At 38.4% G+C, this 21,489-nt stretch overlaps 2 protein-coding genes and 1 long non-coding RNA gene across 5 annotated transcripts; 2 read left to right on the top strand and 1 right to left on the bottom strand.

Moving 5' to 3' along the window:
* Positions 1-8,607: 8,607 nt before the first annotated feature.
* LOC110921524 (F-box/FBD/LRR-repeat protein At1g13570) lies at positions 8,608-12,572 on the top strand. Of its 2 annotated transcripts, none has more exons than XM_022165862.2 (5): positions 8,608-8,688; positions 10,848-11,492; positions 11,580-11,675; positions 11,759-11,917; positions 11,992-12,572. In XM_022165862.2, exons 2-5 carry the CDS (start codon positions 10,890-10,892, stop codon positions 12,316-12,318), a joined length of 1,185 nt encoding a protein of 394 aa, XP_022021554.1. In that variant the 5' UTR covers positions 8,608-8,688; positions 10,848-10,889; the 3' UTR covers positions 12,319-12,572. The 2 variants fall into 2 exon arrangements, with proteins under 2 accessions (XP_022021554.1, XP_022021555.1); XM_022165863.2 differs by having other exon boundaries at positions 8,609-8,688; positions 10,839-11,492.
* Positions 12,573-15,012: 2,440 nt separating this feature from the next.
* Positions 15,013-16,970, top strand: LOC110923541 (F-box/FBD/LRR-repeat protein At1g13570). Of its 2 annotated transcripts, none has more exons than XM_035986041.1 (5): positions 15,013-15,116; positions 15,462-16,115; positions 16,191-16,286; positions 16,370-16,528; positions 16,603-16,970. In XM_035986041.1, exons 2-5 carry the CDS (start codon positions 15,513-15,515, stop codon positions 16,873-16,875), a joined length of 1,131 nt encoding a protein of 376 aa, XP_035841934.1. In that variant the 5' UTR covers positions 15,013-15,116; positions 15,462-15,512; the 3' UTR covers positions 16,876-16,970. The 2 variants fall into 2 exon arrangements, with proteins under 2 accessions (XP_035841934.1, XP_022023309.1); XM_022167617.2 differs by having other exon boundaries at positions 15,027-15,116; positions 15,471-16,115.
* Positions 16,971-18,345: 1,375 nt separating this feature from the next.
* Positions 18,346-19,501, bottom strand: LOC110923542. The gene is made up of 2 exons (XR_002584146.2): positions 18,983-19,501; positions 18,346-18,531 (listed from the first exon to the last, which is right to left on the bottom strand). It is a non-coding gene; the product is annotated as an uncharacterized LOC110923542 (long non-coding RNA).
* Positions 19,502-21,489: the final 1,988 nt, after the last annotated feature.

Here is a 21,489-nt window from a genome sequence, read left to right as displayed (position 1 = left end):
AAACCGTAGTCCCGCAATTGTTGTTGGATCCAAAGAACTTGTGAACAACAACTTGAGGCAGCAATGTATTCAGCTTCGCATGTTGATGTAGCGACACACGTCTGCTTCTTGCACTGCCAGGTGACTAGGCGATTTCCTAAAAACTGACATCCAGCCGTTGTGGATTTGCCGTCGATTTTACATCCGCCAAAATCAGAATCACTGAATGCGACCAAGTCAAAGTTATTATCCCTAGGATACCACAGACCGGTGTCTGGATAAGCCTTCAAATAACGAAAAATCCTTTTGACAGCTGCAAGATGTGAGGCCTTCGGGTTGACTTGATATCTGGCAAGCAGGCATGTTGGGTACATTATATCTGGCCATGATGCTGTGAGGTACATAAGGGATCCGATCATCGCACGATAGTATGAAGGGCTAACAGGTTCACCCTTCAAGTCAGGAGTAATTCCATGATTAGTTGGCAATGGGGTACCAATGGGCGTTGCATCGGACATCTGGAACCGGCTCAAGATGTCTCCAACATATTTAGTCTGATGGATGAATATCCCAGACTCCGTTTGTTGCACTTGTAGGCCCAAAAAGAAATTCATTTCCCCCATAGCACTCATCTCGAACTTATCCTGCATGATGCGCTCGAAATTCCTGCACAAAACATCATTAGTAGAACCAAAAATAATATCATCAACATATACCTGTACCAGAAGAAGATCTCCATCTTGTTCTTTGATGAAGAGAGTACAATCGATAAGACCTCTTCGAAAACCGTTCTCCAACAGATATGTAGATAAGGTTGCATACCAAGCTCGTGGCGCTTGATGAAGACCATATAGAGCTTTGTTGAGCAACCAAACCCGATCGGGATGAACAGGATCTTCAAAACCTGGAGGCTGTTCGACATATACCTCTTCTTCAACCACACCATGTAAAAATGCACTTTTGACGTCCATCTGGTAAACTTTGAATCCTTTGAATGAGGCATAAGCCAGAAAGATCCGAATAGCTTCCAGACGTGCAACTGGTGCATAGACTTCGTTGTAGTCGATACCCTCTATCTGACGAAAACCTTGAACGACTAAACGAGCTTTGTTTCGAATGACCACTCCACGGTCGTCTTTCTTGCATTTGAAGACCCATCGAGTGCCAATCTTCTTATAATTCTCAGGCTTTTCAACAAGCTTCCAAACACCCAGCTTGTGAAATTGCTGTAATTCTTCCTGCATGGCCTCAACCCAAGCACTGTCTTTCAATGCTTCTTTCCACGACTTTGGTTCTTCTTGTGACACATAACACGCGAAGGACCAGTCATTTTGTTGACCAGATTCTCTTATAGCTGAATACAAACCAGCATTCCGGTTGTTTCTCAGCTGATTACGCGTCTGCACCCCGCGATGGACATCTCCTATGATATTCTGCTGGGGATGGGTATCGTGAATCCGCATTTCAGGATTATCTGGCACACGTGCATTGATACCCAAATTGTTCAGATTAAGATCAACAACCAACTCTACACCTGGAATGTGGGTAGAAGTGGATGCATTCCCTTCAGCAGTATCTATGTTCTGCGTATGAGGTGTATCACCAGAGGCACCTTGAACAGGAGCAGCTGGAGCTGAAGATCCTTCGGCTGCATCATGATATTCATCATCTTCAGAAGAGTCATTATAGTCAGCAGCATCTTCATAAACCTCATTTTGAACCATATTGTTGACTGACGTAGAAGCTTGAGGGTCAACAACAATAGGTCTAACCAATGGCGAAACAGCAGCGTTGTCACTTTCCAACAACATTCGAGCCGCTGCTGATTCTTCGTCAAAGGTTGGCAGATTAAAGGAGTCAAATAGCCCATCATAATCGAACATCCACGGATCACCCGGAGCCCTAACAGGACTCGTGTACCTTTGAACCCTAACTTCGCTCCATAGCTCAATCTTTTTGGTAGCTAGATTCCAAACACGAAAATTCGGAGTTGCATATCCAAGGAAGAAACCCTCGATAGCTTTTGCACCAAACTTTCCATCCGGTTCAATCATAGTACAAGGAGCACCAAATGGTTCAAGGTAAGAAAGATCCGGTTTCCTTCTCTGAAGGAGTTCGAAGCAAGTCTTGCCATGTCTCTTAACTGTAAGAACTCTGTTCAACGTGTAGCATGCAGCCGATACCGCCTCCCCCCAGAATTGAATAGGGAGTTCCGACTCTACTAACATTGTTCTTGCAGTTTCAATAATAGTCCGATTCTTCCTCTCAGCGACACCATTTTGTTGTGGAGTATAACGAGAACTGTACTCATGAAGAATGCCTTTAGAAGTACAAAACTCATCCATAACTTGATTCTTGAATTCTGTTCCATTGTCGCTTCGGATCCTTTTCACTTTCAACGTATAGAGATTTTCCAACATTGTAAGAAGATCCTTGAGGATGCCAGGAGTTTCACTCTTGTGTGCCATAAAAGATACCCAAGAAAATCTAGAGTAGTCATCAGTAACTACTAAACAATAAGCATCACCAAACGTTGTCTTGTGCTTCATAGGTCCAAAAAGGTCCATATGAAGACGTTCGAGAGGCATGCTGACAGTGTTGATTTTCTTCAAAGGGTGAGACTTCTTCGTTTGCTTCCCCTTTTGGCACGAGACACAGATATCTTGTAGATGAAAACTTCTTACAGGCACACCATTCACAAGATTATTTTTCACCAAATGGTTCATTTTTCTCAAGTGAATGTGTCCCATTCTTCTGTGCCAAGATATAGACTCCTTTTCTGTGGCTTTTGAGACAAAACAAGTAACTTGTGCAGATGTAGTAATTGCTTGGCTCATGTCGAGAATATAAAGATCATTAACTCTCGGAGCCGATAAGAGAACCCATTCTTGTGGAATTTTGAATCCAGGCTTCAGCACATAACAGCCAGCATCATCAAAACTCACTGAGAACTTTTTATCGCAGATTTGCGACACACTGAGAAGATTGTGATCAATTTGCTTCACATAATTGATCTTATCAAAACACACGATACCATTGGAGATACTTCCTTCTCCAGTGATGTACCCACCTTTATCACCCGCAAAAGCAACATACCCTCCTCTAATATTTCTCACGTCATACAGGAGCCGTAAGTCGCCAGTCATGTGCCTGGATGCTCCACTATCAACAATCCAATGACTATTAATAGTTCCTCCTAGAACATCCTGCACATGTCAATTAAACACATCAGTTGAGAATGGGGACCCAAGCCTTAGTGGTCTTGGGTCGTCCCTTGGCATCACGATACGTAAGCTCTATCTCTTGATGGTTTTCAAGAACAACTGCTCCCCCTGAATTGTCACCCGACTTAGGTAACCAAGTTTGTCTGTGCCTACCAGTTTTTGAAGATTCTGGTTTTACAGGTTGTGACACTCTTGGTTCCTTTTGAACTGTTTTAACTTCAGATTTTAAAGCTTTTTCAACAGTTTTTATGTTCTTACGTCGTTGCTTAGTTTCTTGTTCTCTTACAGTTCGTTTATCTTGTTTAGGTGAAACTGACCGACGTTGAGGGTGAACTGCTTCAGGTGGAGCCTTTTCAACAAACTTCTTCTTTGGAGCGTTTGGGCAATTTCTGATAATGTGCCCAATTTCTCCACATTTGAAACAAGTTCTCCTTTCAACAGACTTAGGAGAACTTGATCGACTACCAGATGTTGAGCTTGTAGAACCTGAGGTACTTGCTTTTTCATCACACCCGTTTGTGTGTTGGGTGTAATTGTTATCACTGTTTCGTTTCAAAATCTTGACTTGTTGTACAAAATCAGTGTTTGATTTGTTTTCAAAAGTCTCAATTTTATCTGTACCTTTTGATGCTACAAACTTAACATCTTTTCCTTTCTTCATGTAACGAGCTCCTTTTGTTTCAACTTTAGCCTTTGGCTTTGGAGCTCGTTGTGGTTGTTTACCCTTAGAAGCAGTAGGTTGTCGAGTGGTTGGAGATTTTTGATTACCAAATTGTTTCCTAATCTCAGCCTTAGGAATTGGATCACATTGTGTTACCACAATTCCCGGAAGTGTTTTTCCCAAAAATTTGTTTGTATTGTCTTCAAAGACTTTGTCAATCAAAGATTTATTTACATTTTTAATTGGAAAAACATGATCTGAGTAGATTTTATTATCTCCAACCAAAGTGTACAACACATTACTGCTTTTAACAGTAGACACACTTGTCTTATCAACCTTGACAGGATCAATCACTTGCTTCTCAACAGATGAAGCCTCAGGAGTATCAGGATCACAAAGGATGTGATTCTCAATGGGAATGACAACTCCTTTCATCTTGTTAAGTGAGTTATCCTGTTCACTCACATCCACTTCTGATTCATCATCCGATGACTCACAGTCCTCGATGATTGGAGGACTTTGTTTCATGGATGTTGAAGCTTCCTGTGGCTCTGTGGATGTATTTTCAGAATTCTCCGGTTTGAACCCTAGGCCAGTAGAAAATTCCTCAAAGTTCAAAGGCACACTGGGTTCATACCGGGGCATTTCCTCTTCATCAGGCATCTTGGTATAGTTGTCCATCAAAGGGGGTGGACACGCCTTATACCCTACACCTTTCACGTTACCTTTCAGTTGTTGAACGTCTATGATGTGATCAAGCACAAATCGGGAGTTAGAATAACTATCCAATTTCTGTTTGATCGCATCATGCTTGCATTGGGCAATGGCTAATTGCTTCTTAGTTTCTTCCACAAGATTAATGTATTCATTTATACTTACTTGTTTGTGGTAAACTACTTTGTTAACCTCGGACACATTTTTCTTTAATGTTTCTATTACAGATTTAAATTCTTTTTCATTCCGGGTTAAAGCCATGTTTGCCTCTTGGCATTTTGACAGTTCAATAACCAAATTCTGATTATGACTATGAAGCTTTTCTGATTCAAGCTTCATATCTGCACATGATTTACAAATACTAGGAGCAGGAGGTTCAGAAGTTACCTGACTAGTAGAGGCTGAACCATTTGCCATAAAGGCAGTTTGAAAAGAAAAAGCTCCATCTTCAGAGAATAGCTTTTCCATTTCCGTTGATGTAGCAGCAGCCTTCCTAATCAGAATTGATTTCTGACATTGAAGCTCATCAGCTTCATTCAGTAGCTCCTGTATATCATCATCTCCTTCTTCATTCACATCAGGCTCTGAGTGATTATCCCCAGAAACAGAGCCTTCTTCATCCGAACTGCCCGAATAACCAGAACTGTCATCGCTCCCAGAAGATTCTTCTTTTTGAACCTGCTCGATGACCTTAGCATACAATGCAGTTCCACTTCCCTGATCACCATCACCAAACTGAACTGACCAGTCACATCCTTCATCAGCTTGAACAGCCAAAGCCCGATTGTGATTGGTAGCTCCAGGCTGTCCCTGATTGTTGTTCACTGCCACCATCCTCCTCTCACGGTTTTCTTGTTGGGCATTCACATTCGTCTGGTTTCTGAAAGGGTTGTGATTGCCGTGTTTTGTTGGTCGAGTGCACTCACGTTTAAAGTGCCCTTTCTCGCCACAGTTAAAGCACGTGACGGCATTAATATCAAACCCATACTTCGTGTTTTTCTTTCCTTCCAACGAAGTTCTTCCAGTTCGTGCCATGAAATCTTTTGCCCTTCTAACCGCACTAGCAAAAGCCCATTTAATATCCATCAACTCCATTTCTTCCTTGTCGATCTGATCATAATCTTCATTGGTCATGTTGATGTTTCCAAGCTGACCAGCTACCAAACCACAGTAAGCACTGACCATGGTGTTGATAATTTCCATATGTTCCTTAGCAACTTCAATGCTAAGGTGTGAAAGATTTGAGTTGTCGACTCGGATCGTGTGATGACTTTGAGGCTGAGGTTGAGGATTGCTTGTGTAGTGAGCTTGCTGTTGTTGTTGTTGAGGTTGTGGTTGTGGCTGTGTTGGAACAGGAATGTAAGACCTCGGATCGAATTGAGGTTGTGGTGGAGCAGCTGTTGATTGAGGAAATGGAAAGGAACTTGTATTGGACACAAAAGCAGTTTGAAGCTTCGGTTGTTGAACAGAACTAGCTGAAGGACCAAAACCAGGCAAATACATTTCTGTATTCTGAGGAGCTGGAGCACGCCTTGCTTTCCTAATTTCTTCATCATTTTTATGTTCCAGCTTCTGAATGAACTCATAGATGTTAATCTCATCTAGAGCTTTAGTATGCTTCAACAACTCAATAAACGAACTCCATTTTGGGGGTAGGGCGTCAGCAAACCTATTCACCATGTCTTGTTGAGTAGCTGCCACCCCATAAGCACACATTTCACTAATCAAATGATAGAAACGTGTGGTCATATCATTCAGAGTCTCGTTTTCCAAAAATTGAAAAGATTCAAATTCTTTCTTCAACAAATCATGCCTAGACTTTCGAGCAGCTGCATTGCCTTCTCCTCTAGCAACTAAGGCATCCCACAATGCTTTCGTGGTCTTGCAATATGAAAACTGATGGTAGATGTCTTTGTTGAGTGCTTGAGTAAGTATGGCATAGGCCTTTTTCTCCAATTCATAAGCCTTCTTGTCATTTTCAAGCATGTTGGCGTAACCTTCTGAAGTGGATGCTCTACTTTCAAGACTTTCATTGAATGCATTGACAAAACACATCCAAAGGTCGGTGCTTTGTCCTTGAACATATGTGTGAAAGCGGCCTTTCCATGACGGAAAATCGTTCATGTGGTTCAGCTTTGGTGGACGATTGTTACTGCCTGTTTCACTCTCACTAATCAGAAGATTCTGAAGACTTTGACTCTGATTGGATACCAAAGCCCATTGACACGAACTTATTGATTGTTGTTGTTTTGGAATGGCACTCGTCATATATTCAGCCATCGACATCTGTTTCAGATCTGGTTGTGGATCCGTACTCCAATCCCAAGGACTTGTGCAACTCATTGTGATCAAAAATTAACAAATAACCTACACACCACAAACTGTTAACAACAAACAGACAACAATTGAAAGATACAATCTGATCGAAAGATCAAGACTTGTTCGAAGGATCAACAGTGATCGAAAGATTACTGTTGAGTTTCGAGCAATAGTCTTCGAAAGATTCTCAATGAAAGATCCTTATCTTTCGACTGATTATCACGAAAGATTCAATGTTCGAAAGATTTATATCTTTCGAATACTGATCTCGAAGGATTCACAATGAAAGATCCTTATCTTTCGAGATGTATCCTTATCTTTCGGACAACCAACTTTCGAAAAGATTCCAACTACGAAGGATAACCCTTAGACTTCGAAAGACTACTCGAAGGATGCTTATCTTTCGAGCTGCCTTTGATCGAAAGATGTCGAAGGATATCTTTCGATGTCGAAGGATATCTTTCGACAGCTCTGACACACTGACACAAAGTACGACGGGTTGGTGAAAAAGGTGATGTGTTGATGTACCAACTTTCGGCAGAAAGGATGGTTCTGCAACAACTTTTCACCAAACAATTGACTTTCAAAAAAATTTTGCCAAAATAAGCAACCTTATCTTCAAGAACTGGTCACCGGAAACACACCGGAGATATAGCCGGAAAAATCAAGGTTTCACAAAAACGATTTTTATGTTACCCAAACCGACCCCGAACACTCCCGATAGGTTTAGTATGCGTTTTTATGCAGAAAACTACCAAAAACGGGTGCTAAACCAAGTGTCCAAACACACCAAGAACTTGAACAAACCGGTTTTAAACAAGGTAAAGAGCGAGGCTCTGATACCACTTGTAGGTCCCTTTTCTCGGAGGATCGAGAACAAACCTAAACCTTGTTATACTAACCCACTAGCGAGTGCGGAATCCAAGCTATTAGGCAAACCGGGATGAAGCAAGAACAAACACAAGAACACACAAAGTTCACCGATTAACACCACTGTATTAATACGTATGAAGGTTTACGGTTACAAGCACAAGGTTTACAATCTGTTTGCAAACTCTCTAAAGTGTGTGTGTGTGTGTGTTTTCCAGCAGAGTTTCTCTAACTCTCCAAATGTGCATCTATCTAACACTAACACACTGCATGGGTATTTATACCCATACATAACAGGTCTGTCCGAAGGATTCGACAGATGGTCCGAAGGATCATCTGTCGATGACAATGTGTCCGAAAGATCAGCATGGACATCGAAGGATCATCCTTCGATGCCTAATGGTCGAACCATGGTCGAACCATATCTTTCGAGCACCTCGAAGGATGATGCGTATCCTTCGAGGCTATCCTTCGATTCAGATAAACATCATGTTGTCCAAGTCAAACTAGGAGGATAGTTGACTTGGTCAACTTACAGACTGATTTGGAAACATCGTTTACATACAGACCGAATACAGACAAAGTACAGACACAAGTGCACCAACAAGGAGAAGGAAATTTTTTTCTCCTAATCTCTCCAATTTGGGAGGATGAATATATGGTTATATTTGGTCATATTTTCTTCCCTTTTCCCTCCCCTCCCCCTGTTAAATGAAACTCGGGAACATGGTTTTTCATATTTTCATCTATTTTACCTCCCCTCCCCCTATTAAATGAGTCTCGGGAACAAAGTGTAAAAGTCATTAGGTTCTTCATCTGAATTTAAACTCAAAATGAACTTCCCAACTTTACTTTTCCTGAGGATCAGACTTCTCTTTCGCAACCGTTGAAGAACTCAGGAACAACGATTGAACTGCTCTGGTAACATCCTCACTTCCAAATTCTAATTTCAAATGTCTTTCTTTTGTTTGATAGTGTAGTTCAGTGTTTCAAAATGATAATTATTTTAAGAAAGGGTAAAATTATAACTCATCATTTGATAATCATTTTTGTTATGTGTACCCTTCTTTGAACCCTAGGATTATTATCCTTCAAATGTTGTATTTGGTTCATTATCATTTTATCTTTAATTCATTTCAGAGTAACTAGTTTATTTTCCAGCATTATTAGAGAGAGAAGAAAGTATTTTTAGAGAGAGAAAGAAGAGAGTGTGTGTGCGTTTAGAGAGGGCAGGGATTTCCAAAGTGTTTATTTTAGTATTTAGGGTAAAATGACCAAAATACCGTCATGTTTGGTTCATTTGGTCATATTTAACTGGAATAATGGAATTTAATAATCCCAACTTTCACCAGTTTGCCGACAACGACCCAACTTCAAAAATAACCACTGACGGTCCTAACTTTTGACATTTTGTAAAACATTGGACCCTTGCTGGGAGAGTAGGAGAGGGTGGTCCCAACTTCAAACATTGGACCGCCAAAATGTCAATAGTTGGGACCGCCAGTGGCTATTTTTGAAGTTGGGTCCGTTGCCGGCCAACTGGTGAAAGTTGGGATTATTAAATTCCATTATTCCTATTTAACTATGAAAACTAACTAAATTAGGGTTAAAGGATGTAACATGAAGGGTTTGCAAACATTGAGTACTTTTTGTACTTTTTAAAAATAAAGGATATATAACATGCTAAAACAACTTTCCGTTAGATGAAGTCTGCACACATTTTCACCGTAGTTGTTAATAGCGACCATAGCGGTCGCTATAGCGCGCTTTATGTCGCTATGGCGATGACTAGCGAGCTTAGCAACTGGGTTTTTTGTTTTTTTTAAATGTCGCCTGGGTTTTATTTTTAATACAAAAAAATGCATAAATCTTGCAGGACGTGCGGGCATACACGAGTTCAATTAAATTCCAGTGCAGAAACTCATTTTTTGCAACCCCCCCCCTGCGCGCGGGTAGGACTTGTGGTAAAACATGTCATAAATCTATAATGGAGTAGTAAAGACTTTACCTTATAAACAACCACTAACTTTGTTCACACACCAATGTGGGGCAAAGTATTTACCACCTTTTGAGACTTTCATTCACACACCCAGCATATAAGTCCTTTGCTACTAACTATTAGTTTTTGTTAAATATACATGTAAAATAGCATATATACAAGGGTAATTTGATGTAATATACATATAAAAATTTTCAAAAATCTTTTTCTAGTGTAATCGCTATTTATAAAATAGCCGTCGCTATTTGTCGCTATTCGCTATCGACAACTATGATTCTCACTCAAGGAATGTTTTAGTGTTTCGTTTCTTTCATGCTCCAACTCGGGTATCTCCTCCTTTTGATATCTCTCTCTATATATATACATATATATATATATAGAGTAAGGTTAACATACAAAAAGCCTTATCATACATCACGTAGGAGACAATGATAGCCGTTGGATCAGGGGTATAATCACGCATGGGACCACATAATCACGCATGGGACTATAATCACGCACGTTCTATGATAATAACGCACGTTATATTTTTTGTCATGTATGTTAATGTAGGTTAAGCCTTGAAGTACATTATACTTTCTCTATATAGAGTGTATATATATATATATATATATATATATAATCACGCACGTTCTATGATAATAACGCACGTTATATTTTTTGTCATGTATGTTAATGTAGGTTAAGCCTTGAAGTACATTATACTTTCTCTATATAGAGTGTATATATATATATATATATATATATATATATATATATATATATATATATGTTGTAGTTACTTACTTGAATTAATCAATTTTCATGCCTTCTATTTCAATTTCAGTGCTTACAACTTTCATATCCGTCGTTTTTGTGTTGTAATTATAAAGCTACGTTTTTGTTCATGTGGCTGCCAAATGTTAATCGAAATAACAAGTACCCAACTTTAACAGATTGAGTGATAAATGGATACTTTTAAGGAGGTGTTTGGATGTGGGTTTTGAAAGTTATTATGTTTTTGTTTTGTTTTGTTTGAAGTTGTTATAAACTGATTATAGATAGTATAATTCATCATTTTCACTGTAACTAGTTTTTGCAGCACTATTATTAAGTATTAATCCAACAAAAAGAACAACTGAAAATGAAACCTGAATATGCTGAACGAATGGCTTTGGATAGAATCAGCACACTTCCGCAACCCATATTAGAACCCGTCCTATCTCTTTTATCAACTGAAGAGGCAGCAAGGACTAGTATTCTCTCTAAGGAATGGAGGTACAGGTGGACCACAATTCCTAACCTAGAGTTTACTTTGCGTAAAAGAACTTCCGAGCTAACATCTGACGTAGAAAGTGAAATGAAATACATGGACATGCATGATCTACACCAAGTTTTGCTGCTCCGCCATGGCCCAATTCACGAGCTCACCCTTTCTATGGAGGGTTACTGGGAAGACGACGACCTTTTTGAATTTGAGCAGATAATACTTCATTTGTCGAGGAACCATATTGTCAGGGAACTAGTACTTGATGCATCGGAGAGCCTTTGGTATAAATTACCCATATCTGTTTTCGCATTGCATCACTTAATGGAGCTCCATCTTCGTAGTTTTACTATTGAGCTTCCATCAATATTCAATGGCTTTGGTAGCCTTGTAAGGTTAGACCTGAATGATGGAGAGATCTCTACACAAACTCTTCGGCATCTTTTATCTAATTGTCCAACACTTAAGAGCTTGCATCTGGTAGGTAGGTAGTTAGGTACCCACTTGAATACATGTTCTCATGTCATGGACTTTTTAAACTAATCTGAATGTCGTAACGTGTTGCAGTATATTGGCCATTCAGATGATAAATGCACTATTAATGAGCTACTCAAGTGCTTACCTGTGATTGAAGAACTGTCTATTTCTAGTGATGTTTGTGAGGTAATATTTATCCACATGATATATAATTGAAAGAAAAATTGTGTACTTTGGCTGTTAATATTTGTTTTAGTCTATGGTTCTAGTTGCTGGTTCTAGACTCGGATCCGCAAGAGCTTCCAATCTCACTAATCCACCTCAAAGTCTTACATTTGGAAGGAATGTCTTTTATTGAGGACTCCAAATCAGCTTTCCTTCTTGTTTTGATCAAATGTTCCCCCAACTTGGAGAGAATTTGCCTAAATGTAAATGATATTACAATATCTTGTATTCTGTTTGTTTGATTGTCACTGACCAAAAAACACGAACCTTTATGTAGATGGCGTGGAGTTCTAAGGGTGATGAGGAATACCCTGCTGTAAAGAATGAATATTCAAATGTTTGGTTGGAGCATCTGAAAGAATTAGAAATTAGTTTTTGGAGCCGCTCGCATGGGATGGAACTTTTAATGGAATTTGGAAAGTTTATCTTGGTTAGGTCACCTAAGCTGAAGAAGGTGAGCATATTCGGTTTGGATAATCAGTGTCGAGAGTCAATGATCGTAAATACGCTCTTAGGGGCGCCACGCGCGTCTCCGGCAGTAAATTTTAAAATCAATTACCCTGTTCCTTGGAGCTATCCTTCAACCCGAACAACTCCCGTTTAGCACGATATCTCTAACTTCGCCGTATTACGTGTTTTACCTGTAAAATCATAAAAACTCAAATGGAGATTGAGCATGGACCGTTGCCGGGGAGTCGTGCGCTTAGTGCTAGTTTAGTTTAGTTTAGTTTAGTTTTGTTTTGTTTGCTTGCTTTCATTTTTAGTGTGAGTGAGAATTGCTTCAAACCTTTATTGTTTGTATGTTGAGATTTGTGACTTGTTATTAGTTATCTAGTATTGTGGTCATTTCCGGATCAATTATCAGTTATTGTTGTGTTATTTCATTGTTTGATTATTTCTTATTTTTTTGATGTTTTAGTTATTCCGTAGTTTATTCGTTGCCTAATTATCATATTCTCAAAAGATTTTTGGTTTCCATTACTTATATGATAATTGAAGATTAAAGGAGAATTTTACACGGCAAAAGATCCATTTTGATTTCACTATACTATTAGATGTTTCCTTAAAATTATTTAGAGATTTTTGGCCAAACATGTTCACTTTTGGTCACCGGGTTCTTTTCTTTTTTAAAGGCAAACGAAACTTTATTAATCTAAACCAGACAACAATAGTTATACCGGCTTACATACAAGTTCACCAAAATAAATAAACAAACATTACATTAAACGCCCAACCGAATTAAATCAAATCTACACCATTCATCCCACATTAAATCCCGACACTTTGCCCTATGTTTTACATAGAGATACCCAAGAGTTTTTATATCCTCTTTTAGCCTTTGCACATGCATTTGCTAGTGATTGAAAACAACTTCATTTCTATATTTCCAAACGTTTAAAAGGAAAAACTCCAGTTTTACATCTTAAAATACTCGCCATGATTTGCACTTGAGCTTGTTCTACCCCAATACCAAATAAACTACTCTTTGCAAGGTTCACTTTTAAACCCAAACTAAGGTAAAAACACCTAAGAATCCGGTTTAAATTGATTGCATTTTGTATCGACCATTCACCTACAAAAATAACATCATCCACATATAGAAAATGAGACAAAACTGGGCCATGCAACAAAACAGAATAACCATGGAATAGCCTGATCGAACATGCCTTTTTCATATTACCCGTCATTGTCTCCATAGCCAAAATAAATAGAAAAGGAGAAAAAGGATCCACTTGCCTCAACCCCCTCTCACAACGGAATTCTTAAGTCGGGGGCCCATTTACTAGCACCGAAGCTCTTGCGGTAGACAAGATAGCCATGACCCAACACCTCCATTTCAAATGAAAATTCATTTGTGAGAGCACAGAATCAAGAAAACCCCAATTTAACATACCGTATGCTTTTTCAATATTCACCTTAAAAATTAACCCCTTATTTTTTTACCCCACTTCATCCATGGAATAATCTCGTTTAAAATCAACGGGCCGTCCAAGTAATTATAGCATGATGTAGTGATGGGTAATAGCACCACCTGATGGGCCTGATAGTGGGCCCAAGTTACCTTTATTCTGAAATGAAATGGGTTTTCTTCACCTATAAAAGTCATTAGGTTCTTCATCTGAAATTAAACTCAAAATGAACTTCCCAACTTTACTTTTCCTGAGGATCAGACTTGTCTTTCGCAACCGTTGAAGAACTCAGTGGGTGTTTGGGATTCCTTCTCAAAAAGGACTTTTGAGCTCAAAAGGACTTCTTAACCTACTAAAAGTCAAAAGGAATGCCAAACATCATCTAGAAAAGGACTTATATATCTAAAATGAATGTCAAACACTCTGTGAAAAGGACTTATATGCATTTTTTTGCCTTCAAGAAGGAGAAGTCAATAAGTAAGAATTTCTTACTTTTGCTTCTCAAAAGTCCTTTTGAGTTAAAAAGGAATCCCAAACATGCCCTCAGGAACAACAACGATTGAACTGCTCTGGTAACATCCTCACTTCCAAATTCTAATTTCAAATGTTTTTCTTCTGTTTGATAGTTTAGTTCAGTATTTCAAAATGATAATTATTTTAAGAAAGGGTAAAATTATAACTCATCATTTGATAGTCATGTTTGTTATGTGTACTCTTTCTTTGAACCCTAGGATTATTATCCTTCAAATGTTGTATATGGTTCATTATCATTTTATCTTTAATTCATTTCAGAGTAACTAGTTTATTTTCCAGCATTATTAAAGAGAGAAGAAAGTATTTTTAGAGAGAGAAAGAAGAGTGTGTGTGTGCGTTTAGAGAGGGCAGGGATTTCCAGAAAGTGTTTATTTTAGTATTTAGGTAAAATGACCAAAATACCCTTAGGTGGGGTTCATTTGGTCATATTTAACTATGAAAACTAAGTAAGTTAGGGTTAAATGATGTAACATGAAGGGTTTGCAAACATTGAGTACTTATTTTTTTACTTTTTAAAGATAAAGGATATAGTTTGCAATCTAATGTCAACATAGAGGATAGAGGACGATTTTTGTAAGACTCAAACTGTGTAGATAGCCGCCCCAAAAAGTACTTTTTTGTCCTTCATGCATACCATGCAGTGTCGAGCTGTGGCCAAAGCGTGGCGTTTTGGTTCAGTCAACAGACCCATCAGACACCCGTCAGTCTTTGCCTGGTTGACCGGACCAAAACGCAGCGCTTTGGCCACAGCTCGACACTGCAGGGTGTGCATATAGGACAAAAAAGCACTTTTTGGTGTGCATATAGGCACATTGGTGTGCCAATACGTACACCCTTTTTTTAATTTACTCATAGAATGAATATAACATGCTAAAACAACTTTCCGTTAGATGAATAGTCTGCACACATTCTCACTCAACGAATGTTAGGGTTTCGTTTCTTTCATGCTCCAACTCGGGTATCTCCTCCTTTTGATCTCTCTCTATATATACATATATATATGTTGTAGTTACTTACTTGAATTAATCAATTTTCATGCCTTCTATTTCAATTTCAGTGCTTACAACTTTCATATCCGTCGTTTTTGTGTTGTAATTATAAAGCTACGTTTTTGTTCATGTGGCTGCCAAATGTTAATCGAAATAACAAGTACCCAACTTTAACAGATTGAGTGATAAATGGATACTTTTAAGGAGGTGTTTGGATGTGGGTTTTGAAAGTTATTATGTTTTTGTTTTGTTTTGTTTGAAGTTGTTATAAACTGATTATAGATAGTATAATTCATCATTTTCACTGTAACTAGTTTTTGCAGCACTATTATTAAGTATTAATCCAACAAAAAGAACAACTGAAAATGAAACCTGAATATGCTGAACGAATGGCTTTGGATAGAATCAGCACACTTCCGCAACCCATATTAGAACCCGTCCTATCTCTTTTATCAACTGAAGAGGCAGCAAGGACTAGTATTCTCTCTAAGGAATGGAGGTACAGGTGGACCACAATTCCTAACCTAGAGTTTACTTTGCGTAAAAGAACTTCCGAGCTAACATCTGACGTAGAAAGTGAAATGAAATACATGGACATGCATGATCTACACCAAGTTTTGCTGCTCCGCCATGGCCCAATTCACGAGCTCACCCTTTCTATGGAGGGTTACTGGGAAGACGACGACCTTTTTGAATTTGAGCAGATAATACTTCATTTGTCGAGGAACCATATTGTCAGGGAACTAGTACTTGATGCATCGGAGAGCCTTTGGTATAAATTACCCATATCTGTTTTCGCATTGCATCACTTAATGGAGCTCCATCTTCGTAGTTTTACTATTGAGCTTCCATCAATATTCAATGGCTTTGGTAGCCTTGTAAGGTTAGACCTGAATGATGGAGAGATCTCTACACAAACTCTTCGGCATCTTTTATCTAATTGTCCAACACTTAAGAGCTTGCATCTGGTAGGTAGTTACTTGAATACATGTTCTCATGTCATGGACTTTTTAAACTAATCCGAATGTCGTAACGTGTTGCAGTATATTGGCCATTCAGATGATAAATGCACTATTAATGAGCTACTCAAGTGCTTACCTGTGATTGAAGAACTGTCTATTTCGATTGATGTCTGTGAGGTAATATTTATCCACATGATATATAATTGAAAGAAAAATTGTGTACTTTAGCTGTTAATATTTGTTTTGGTCTATGGTTCTAGTGGCTGGTTCTAGACTCGGATCCGCATGAGCTTCCAATCTCACTAATCCACCTCAAATTCTTAAGTTTGGAAAGAATGTCTTTTGTTGAGGGCTCCAGATCAGCTTTCCTTCTTGTTTTGATCAAATGTTCCCCGAACTTGGAGAGAATTCACCTAAATGTAAATGATATTACAAGATATTGTATTCTGTTTGTTTGATTGTCACTGACCAAAAAAACCGAACCTTTATGTAGATGGCGTGGAGATCTGAGGGTCATGAGGAATACCCTGCTGTAAAGGATGAATATTCAAATGTTTGGTTGGAGCACCTGAAAAAATTGTATATTTGTTTTTTCAGCCACTCGCATGGGATGGAATTTGTAAAGTTTATCTTGGTTAGGTCACCTAAGCTGAAGAAGGTGAGCATACACACTTCGGGTTATCTGTATCGAGGGTCAATTAACGTAAATACGCTCTTAGGGGCCCCACGCGCGTCTCCGGCAGTAAAATTTAAAATCAATGAGTGAGTGAGAATTGCTTCAAACCTTTATTGTTTGTATGCTGAGATTTATGATGTAATCTAATGTTTGGCTACTTTGCTACCATATCAGTATGTGAGATTTGTGACTTGTTATTAGTTATCTAGTATTGTGGTCATTTCCGGATCAATTATCAGTTATTGTTGTGTTATTTCATTGTTTGATTATTTCTTATTTTTTGATGTTTTAGTTATTCCGTGGTTTATGCGTTGCCTAATTATTATTTTCTCAAACGATTTTTGGTTTCCATTCAATTGAAGATTAAAGGAGAATTTTACACGATAAAAGATCCATTTTGATTTCACTATACTAGTTAGAATCAAAGAACTCTTGGTAGGGATGAGCAAATACCGATACCGTCCTGATCCCGAAAAATACTGATCCCGAATTTTGTGTAAACTTGGTACCGATACCGGATGGGGATCGGGATCGGGACGGTATTTTATGCCAATTGCTCATTCCTAACTCTTGGTAGATGTTTCCTTAAAGGTAAATATATAACTGTCTTTTAACGTACTATAAAAAGTTGGATAAAGTTTTATATATTAATATGAAGTTGAATTGAATTTCCTGTTTCATGATTAACTTGGAAACTATGGAAATAATTATGGGGTTTCTAAAAAAAGAGTAAAGTCGGGGAAATGGGTGAGATGTCAAAATGGGGAATTGTGTAAAGCAATACTAGAGGGGGCAATCTTGACCCAAAGCCTTTCAAATGGGTCAATTTGGGTTGCTTTTAAAATTATATGGGTTGATTTGGGTAAGATATTTTAACTAAATGGGTCACAATGGGTCACTTAAAATTCCATCTTATTATTTTCGGGACAAAGCGGGTCCACAACATTAAATAATTGGGTCAATGTGGGTTAGTGTCTTAAAGAAACGGGGCAAGATTCGGATCGGAATGGGTTTCGAGCCGGCACAAGTATCCGCACGAGACAGATTACGCCACGAAACGGGTTTTGGATCGGAACAGGTTCAGTTCAAATTGAGTTTCGGGCCAAGACGGGTTTCGACACGACACAGGTTTTGGATCGGAACGGGGCCCGTTCGGGTCGGGGTTCGGGCCGTTTCGACGCGTACCGTTTCGACCCGTACCGTTTCGAATCGAACTGTTTCGACGCGAACCGTTTCGACGCGTACCGTTTCGACCCGTACCGTTTCGAATCGAACGTTTTCGACCCGAACTGTTTCGACACGTACCGTTTCGACCCGTACCGTTTCGAATCGAACCGTTTCGACCCGAACCGTTTCGACGCGTACCTTTTCGACGCGAACCGTTTCGATCCGTACCATTTCGACCAGTACCGTTTTGAATCGAACCGTTTCGACCCGAACGGTTTCGACGTGAACCGTTTCGACCCGTACCGTTTCAAGTCGAACCGTTTCATAAGAGCCCTGACCTTAAATAGCATACCAAGCACAAGTTTTGCTACCAGTGATTACTACTGGTTATAATCACACAGATGAAGTGTACCTTAGTAAACAATAACATCATTAAAGTTTAACCAGGAGTTTGCTGGTTATAACATCCATTACAGAACTGAGAGTTTAAAATTTATAAACCTTGAGTTGATCGAGGGAAACAGACATGAGAACAGAACCATCACGGTGGAGTACACATCTATAATCTACCTCTTCACCCTGTCATACATTTAATTAGTTAATATATAATTAAGAAAATATTTAACGTTTTGTAAAAAAAAAAACATTTTTAACCAACCCGTTCTGACCCGAACCCGTTCCGACCCGAACCCGTTTTGACCCGAACCCGTTTCGACCCGAACCGAAACAAACCTTTTTTTTAATTGACCCATTTTGACCCGAACCCGTTTTGACCCATGACCCTATCCGATCCGTTTGCCAGGTCTACGCAATACCAACCCAAAGGTAAGGTAAGTAAAGTGCTTGTTTTCCTTCCACTTTTGGGTTGTATTTATGAAATCAGGCACTGAGAGACGACATGAGCGATTATGATTTACGAAGTGCCTAAAGCCTTAGATAAATAACTGTCTAGTTTAGCAAAAATTAGAGTTTTTAAATGGTGGTGGAACGCATGAACGATGAATCTCGTGGGGGGAATGACTCGTCATACCATGGATTAGATGAACCAAGAAATGGCTTTGGAAATTTCATCATTCTCCAATTTCTTGTTCGTCAATATCCTTTACCTGTGTCAGGTGTTTTAAAACTTTTTTTATTCAGTTTTAATTAAAAAAAAATCATCGAACCAAAGAAATGGAGGGTTGGTGAGCCGATTGGATAGAGAGGTCTGTTATAGATATGTTTGAAAAATCAAAGAAATGGAGGGTTGGTGAAGGAGTGTGTGAGTCGTCGGTTCTATAGCAGCTTTTGGTGGTCAGTTAATCAAAGGGATGGGGTTGCTATGGCAGCGATGCTGAGACATAAGTTCTTGTAAAAGGATTTCATTGTGAGCAATGACGGGAATCTTAAATAAAAAAAGAAGCTTTATTCGAACAGGAAAATAGAAGAAAATATGAAAGACTACATTTACTTGTTACGGTTATTATGCGTGTGACCTATTATGCGGTAGACAAGATAGTCATGACCCAACTCCTCCATTTCAAAGGAAAATTTATTTGTGAGAGCACAAAATCAAGAAAACCCCAATTTAACGTTTCGTATGCTTTTTCAATATTCACCTAAAAAATTAACCCCTTTCTTTTTATAACGCTTCATCCATGGAATAATCTCGTTTAAAATCTAAAATCAACGGGCCGTCCAAGTAATTATGGCATGATGTAGTGATGGGTAGAGGTGTACAAAAAAATCGGTTTTAGAACCGAAACCGGTTTTTTTTTTTTATAACCGAGCCGGTTTTATAACCGAACCGCCGGTTTGTGACCAGTTACTATTGTCACCTAAAAACTATTTAATGTTTTACAATTATACCCTTTTATTCTTTTTCTTCTCAATAGAATTTTCTTCTCAAATGAACCTTCCCCTATATATATATAGGGTGAGAGTTGGCTACAAAGTCCATTTTTTCTACAAAGTGTACAAAGTCATAAAACACCACAATTAAACCATAAAACACACTCAAAACCCACAAATAACAAAGTGAAGATTACTAAAATGCCATATTTGTGGGTTTTGTGTTGTGTTTTGGATGATAAGGCTTTGATTATTGAATCACTAACATTAGTGTGTTTTTTATTGATTATCATGTTGTGTTTTAAATTCATAGTTTTACGATTGTGTGTTTGAAGTTTTTATGAACTGATAAGGTTTGGATATTGTGTTTTAGTGATCTTCACTCTGTTATTTGTAGGTTCTGAGTGTGTTTTATGGTTGAAATTGTGGTGTTTTATGACTTTGTACACTTTGTAGGAAAAATAGACTTTGTAGCCTAACCCCACCCTATATATATATAGTAGGAGTTGGGTGGAAAGTCTATTTTTCCTAGAAAGTCTAAGAAGCAATGAGAATTGGACATGTGGCATTGAGTTATTTTAACTAAAATGACAACTATGTAATTTCACATTTTAATTTTATTTTTGGAATTTATTTTTCATTAACTAACATTCCATGATTTTCGGAATTTTTGTTGTTTTCGAATTCAAATCTGGAGGTCAATGTGTTTATCTGGAAAACTATCAGCAGGTCTTGGTGATGTGTTTTACTAGTCAGAGAGGTTGAAGTCAGTGTGTTTTAACACTCTGAAGTCAATATATAATCAGGTTGTGTTTTAACAGTTCTTTTGCATTTTTAACACTCTGAATGTGTTTTATGTTGTTGTCTATGTCACATTACATCACATTGTGTTTTTTTATGATTAAATTACATCATAATGTGTTTTACAACAGGTTGTTTTATACTGAAGTTTAACAAATCTGATTGTGTTTTAAGTCAGCAGATTTGCTGGAGGATTCTTGATATTGTGTTTTAAAAGCAAGCAGATTTCTTGACATTGTGTTTTAACAGCAAGCAGATTTCTTGACGCTGTGTTTTAACAGCAAGCAGATTGCTGGCCATTGTGTTTTAACAACAAGCAGATTTCTTGACGCTGTGTTTTAACAACAAGCAGATTTCTTGACGCTGTGTTTTAACAACAAGCAGATTGCTGGAGGATTCTTGACATTGTGTTTTAACAGCAAGCAGATTTCTTGACATTGTGTTTTAACAGCAAGCAGATTTCCTTGACGCTGTGTTTTAACAACAAGCAGATTGCTGGACATTGTGTTTTAACAGCAAGCAGATTTCTTGACACCGTGTTTTACCATCCATGCTGGTAATCCTTCCATTTATCAAGAACGACTCAGAAACCACAGTATAAGCCTCTCTACAATCATCAATTAAAACAGCAAAAACGCAGCCAAGTTACAAGCAGATTACGACCGAAAACGTATATGCGCTTCAAGAACTTTAATCACAACACAAGATATGAATACCTAGTGAAGAAAAGGGGTATGAACAACCTTTGGAACTGAAATCTGAATGCTTTTTGGGGTCCTGTTTTGCGTCGCCAGCAGCAAGGGGAAAGAGATCGGTTTAGAGAGGGAGAGAAAGAAAGAAAGGGAAATCGCATGATTTTAGGGATTTGGTTATTGATATGGCAGTTTCTTGACTTATTTAAAACAC

This window comes from Helianthus annuus, chromosome 16 (assembly GCF_002127325.2).
Source record: "Helianthus annuus cultivar XRQ/B chromosome 16, HanXRQr2.0-SUNRISE, whole genome shotgun sequence".
NCBI classification, from domain to species: domain Eukaryota; kingdom Viridiplantae; phylum Streptophyta; class Magnoliopsida; order Asterales; family Asteraceae; genus Helianthus; species Helianthus annuus.
This window is presented reverse-complemented; position numbering and strand designations above follow the sequence as displayed.

Bases quoted from the DNA above. Each gene is read 5' to 3' on its own strand.
- LOC110921524 (XM_022165862.2), top strand. From the start codon at position 10,890: ATGAAACCTGAATATGCTGAACGAATGGCTTTGGATAGAATCAGCACA. The intron at 11,676-11,758 runs GTAATATTTATC...CTATGGTTCTAG, and splicing joins TTTCTAGTGATGTTTGTGAG to TTGCTGGTTCTAGACTCGGA. The intron at 11,918-11,991 runs GTAAATGATATT...ACCTTTATGTAG, and splicing joins TGGAGAGAATTTGCCTAAAT to ATGGCGTGGAGTTCTAAGGG.
- LOC110923541 (XM_035986041.1), top strand. From the start codon at position 15,513: ATGAAACCTGAATATGCTGAACGAATGGCTTTGGATAGAATCAGCACA. The intron at 16,116-16,190 runs GTAGGTAGTTAC...AACGTGTTGCAG, and splicing joins CACTTAAGAGCTTGCATCTG to TATATTGGCCATTCAGATGA. The intron at 16,287-16,369 runs GTAATATTTATC...CTATGGTTCTAG, and splicing joins TTTCGATTGATGTCTGTGAG to TGGCTGGTTCTAGACTCGGA.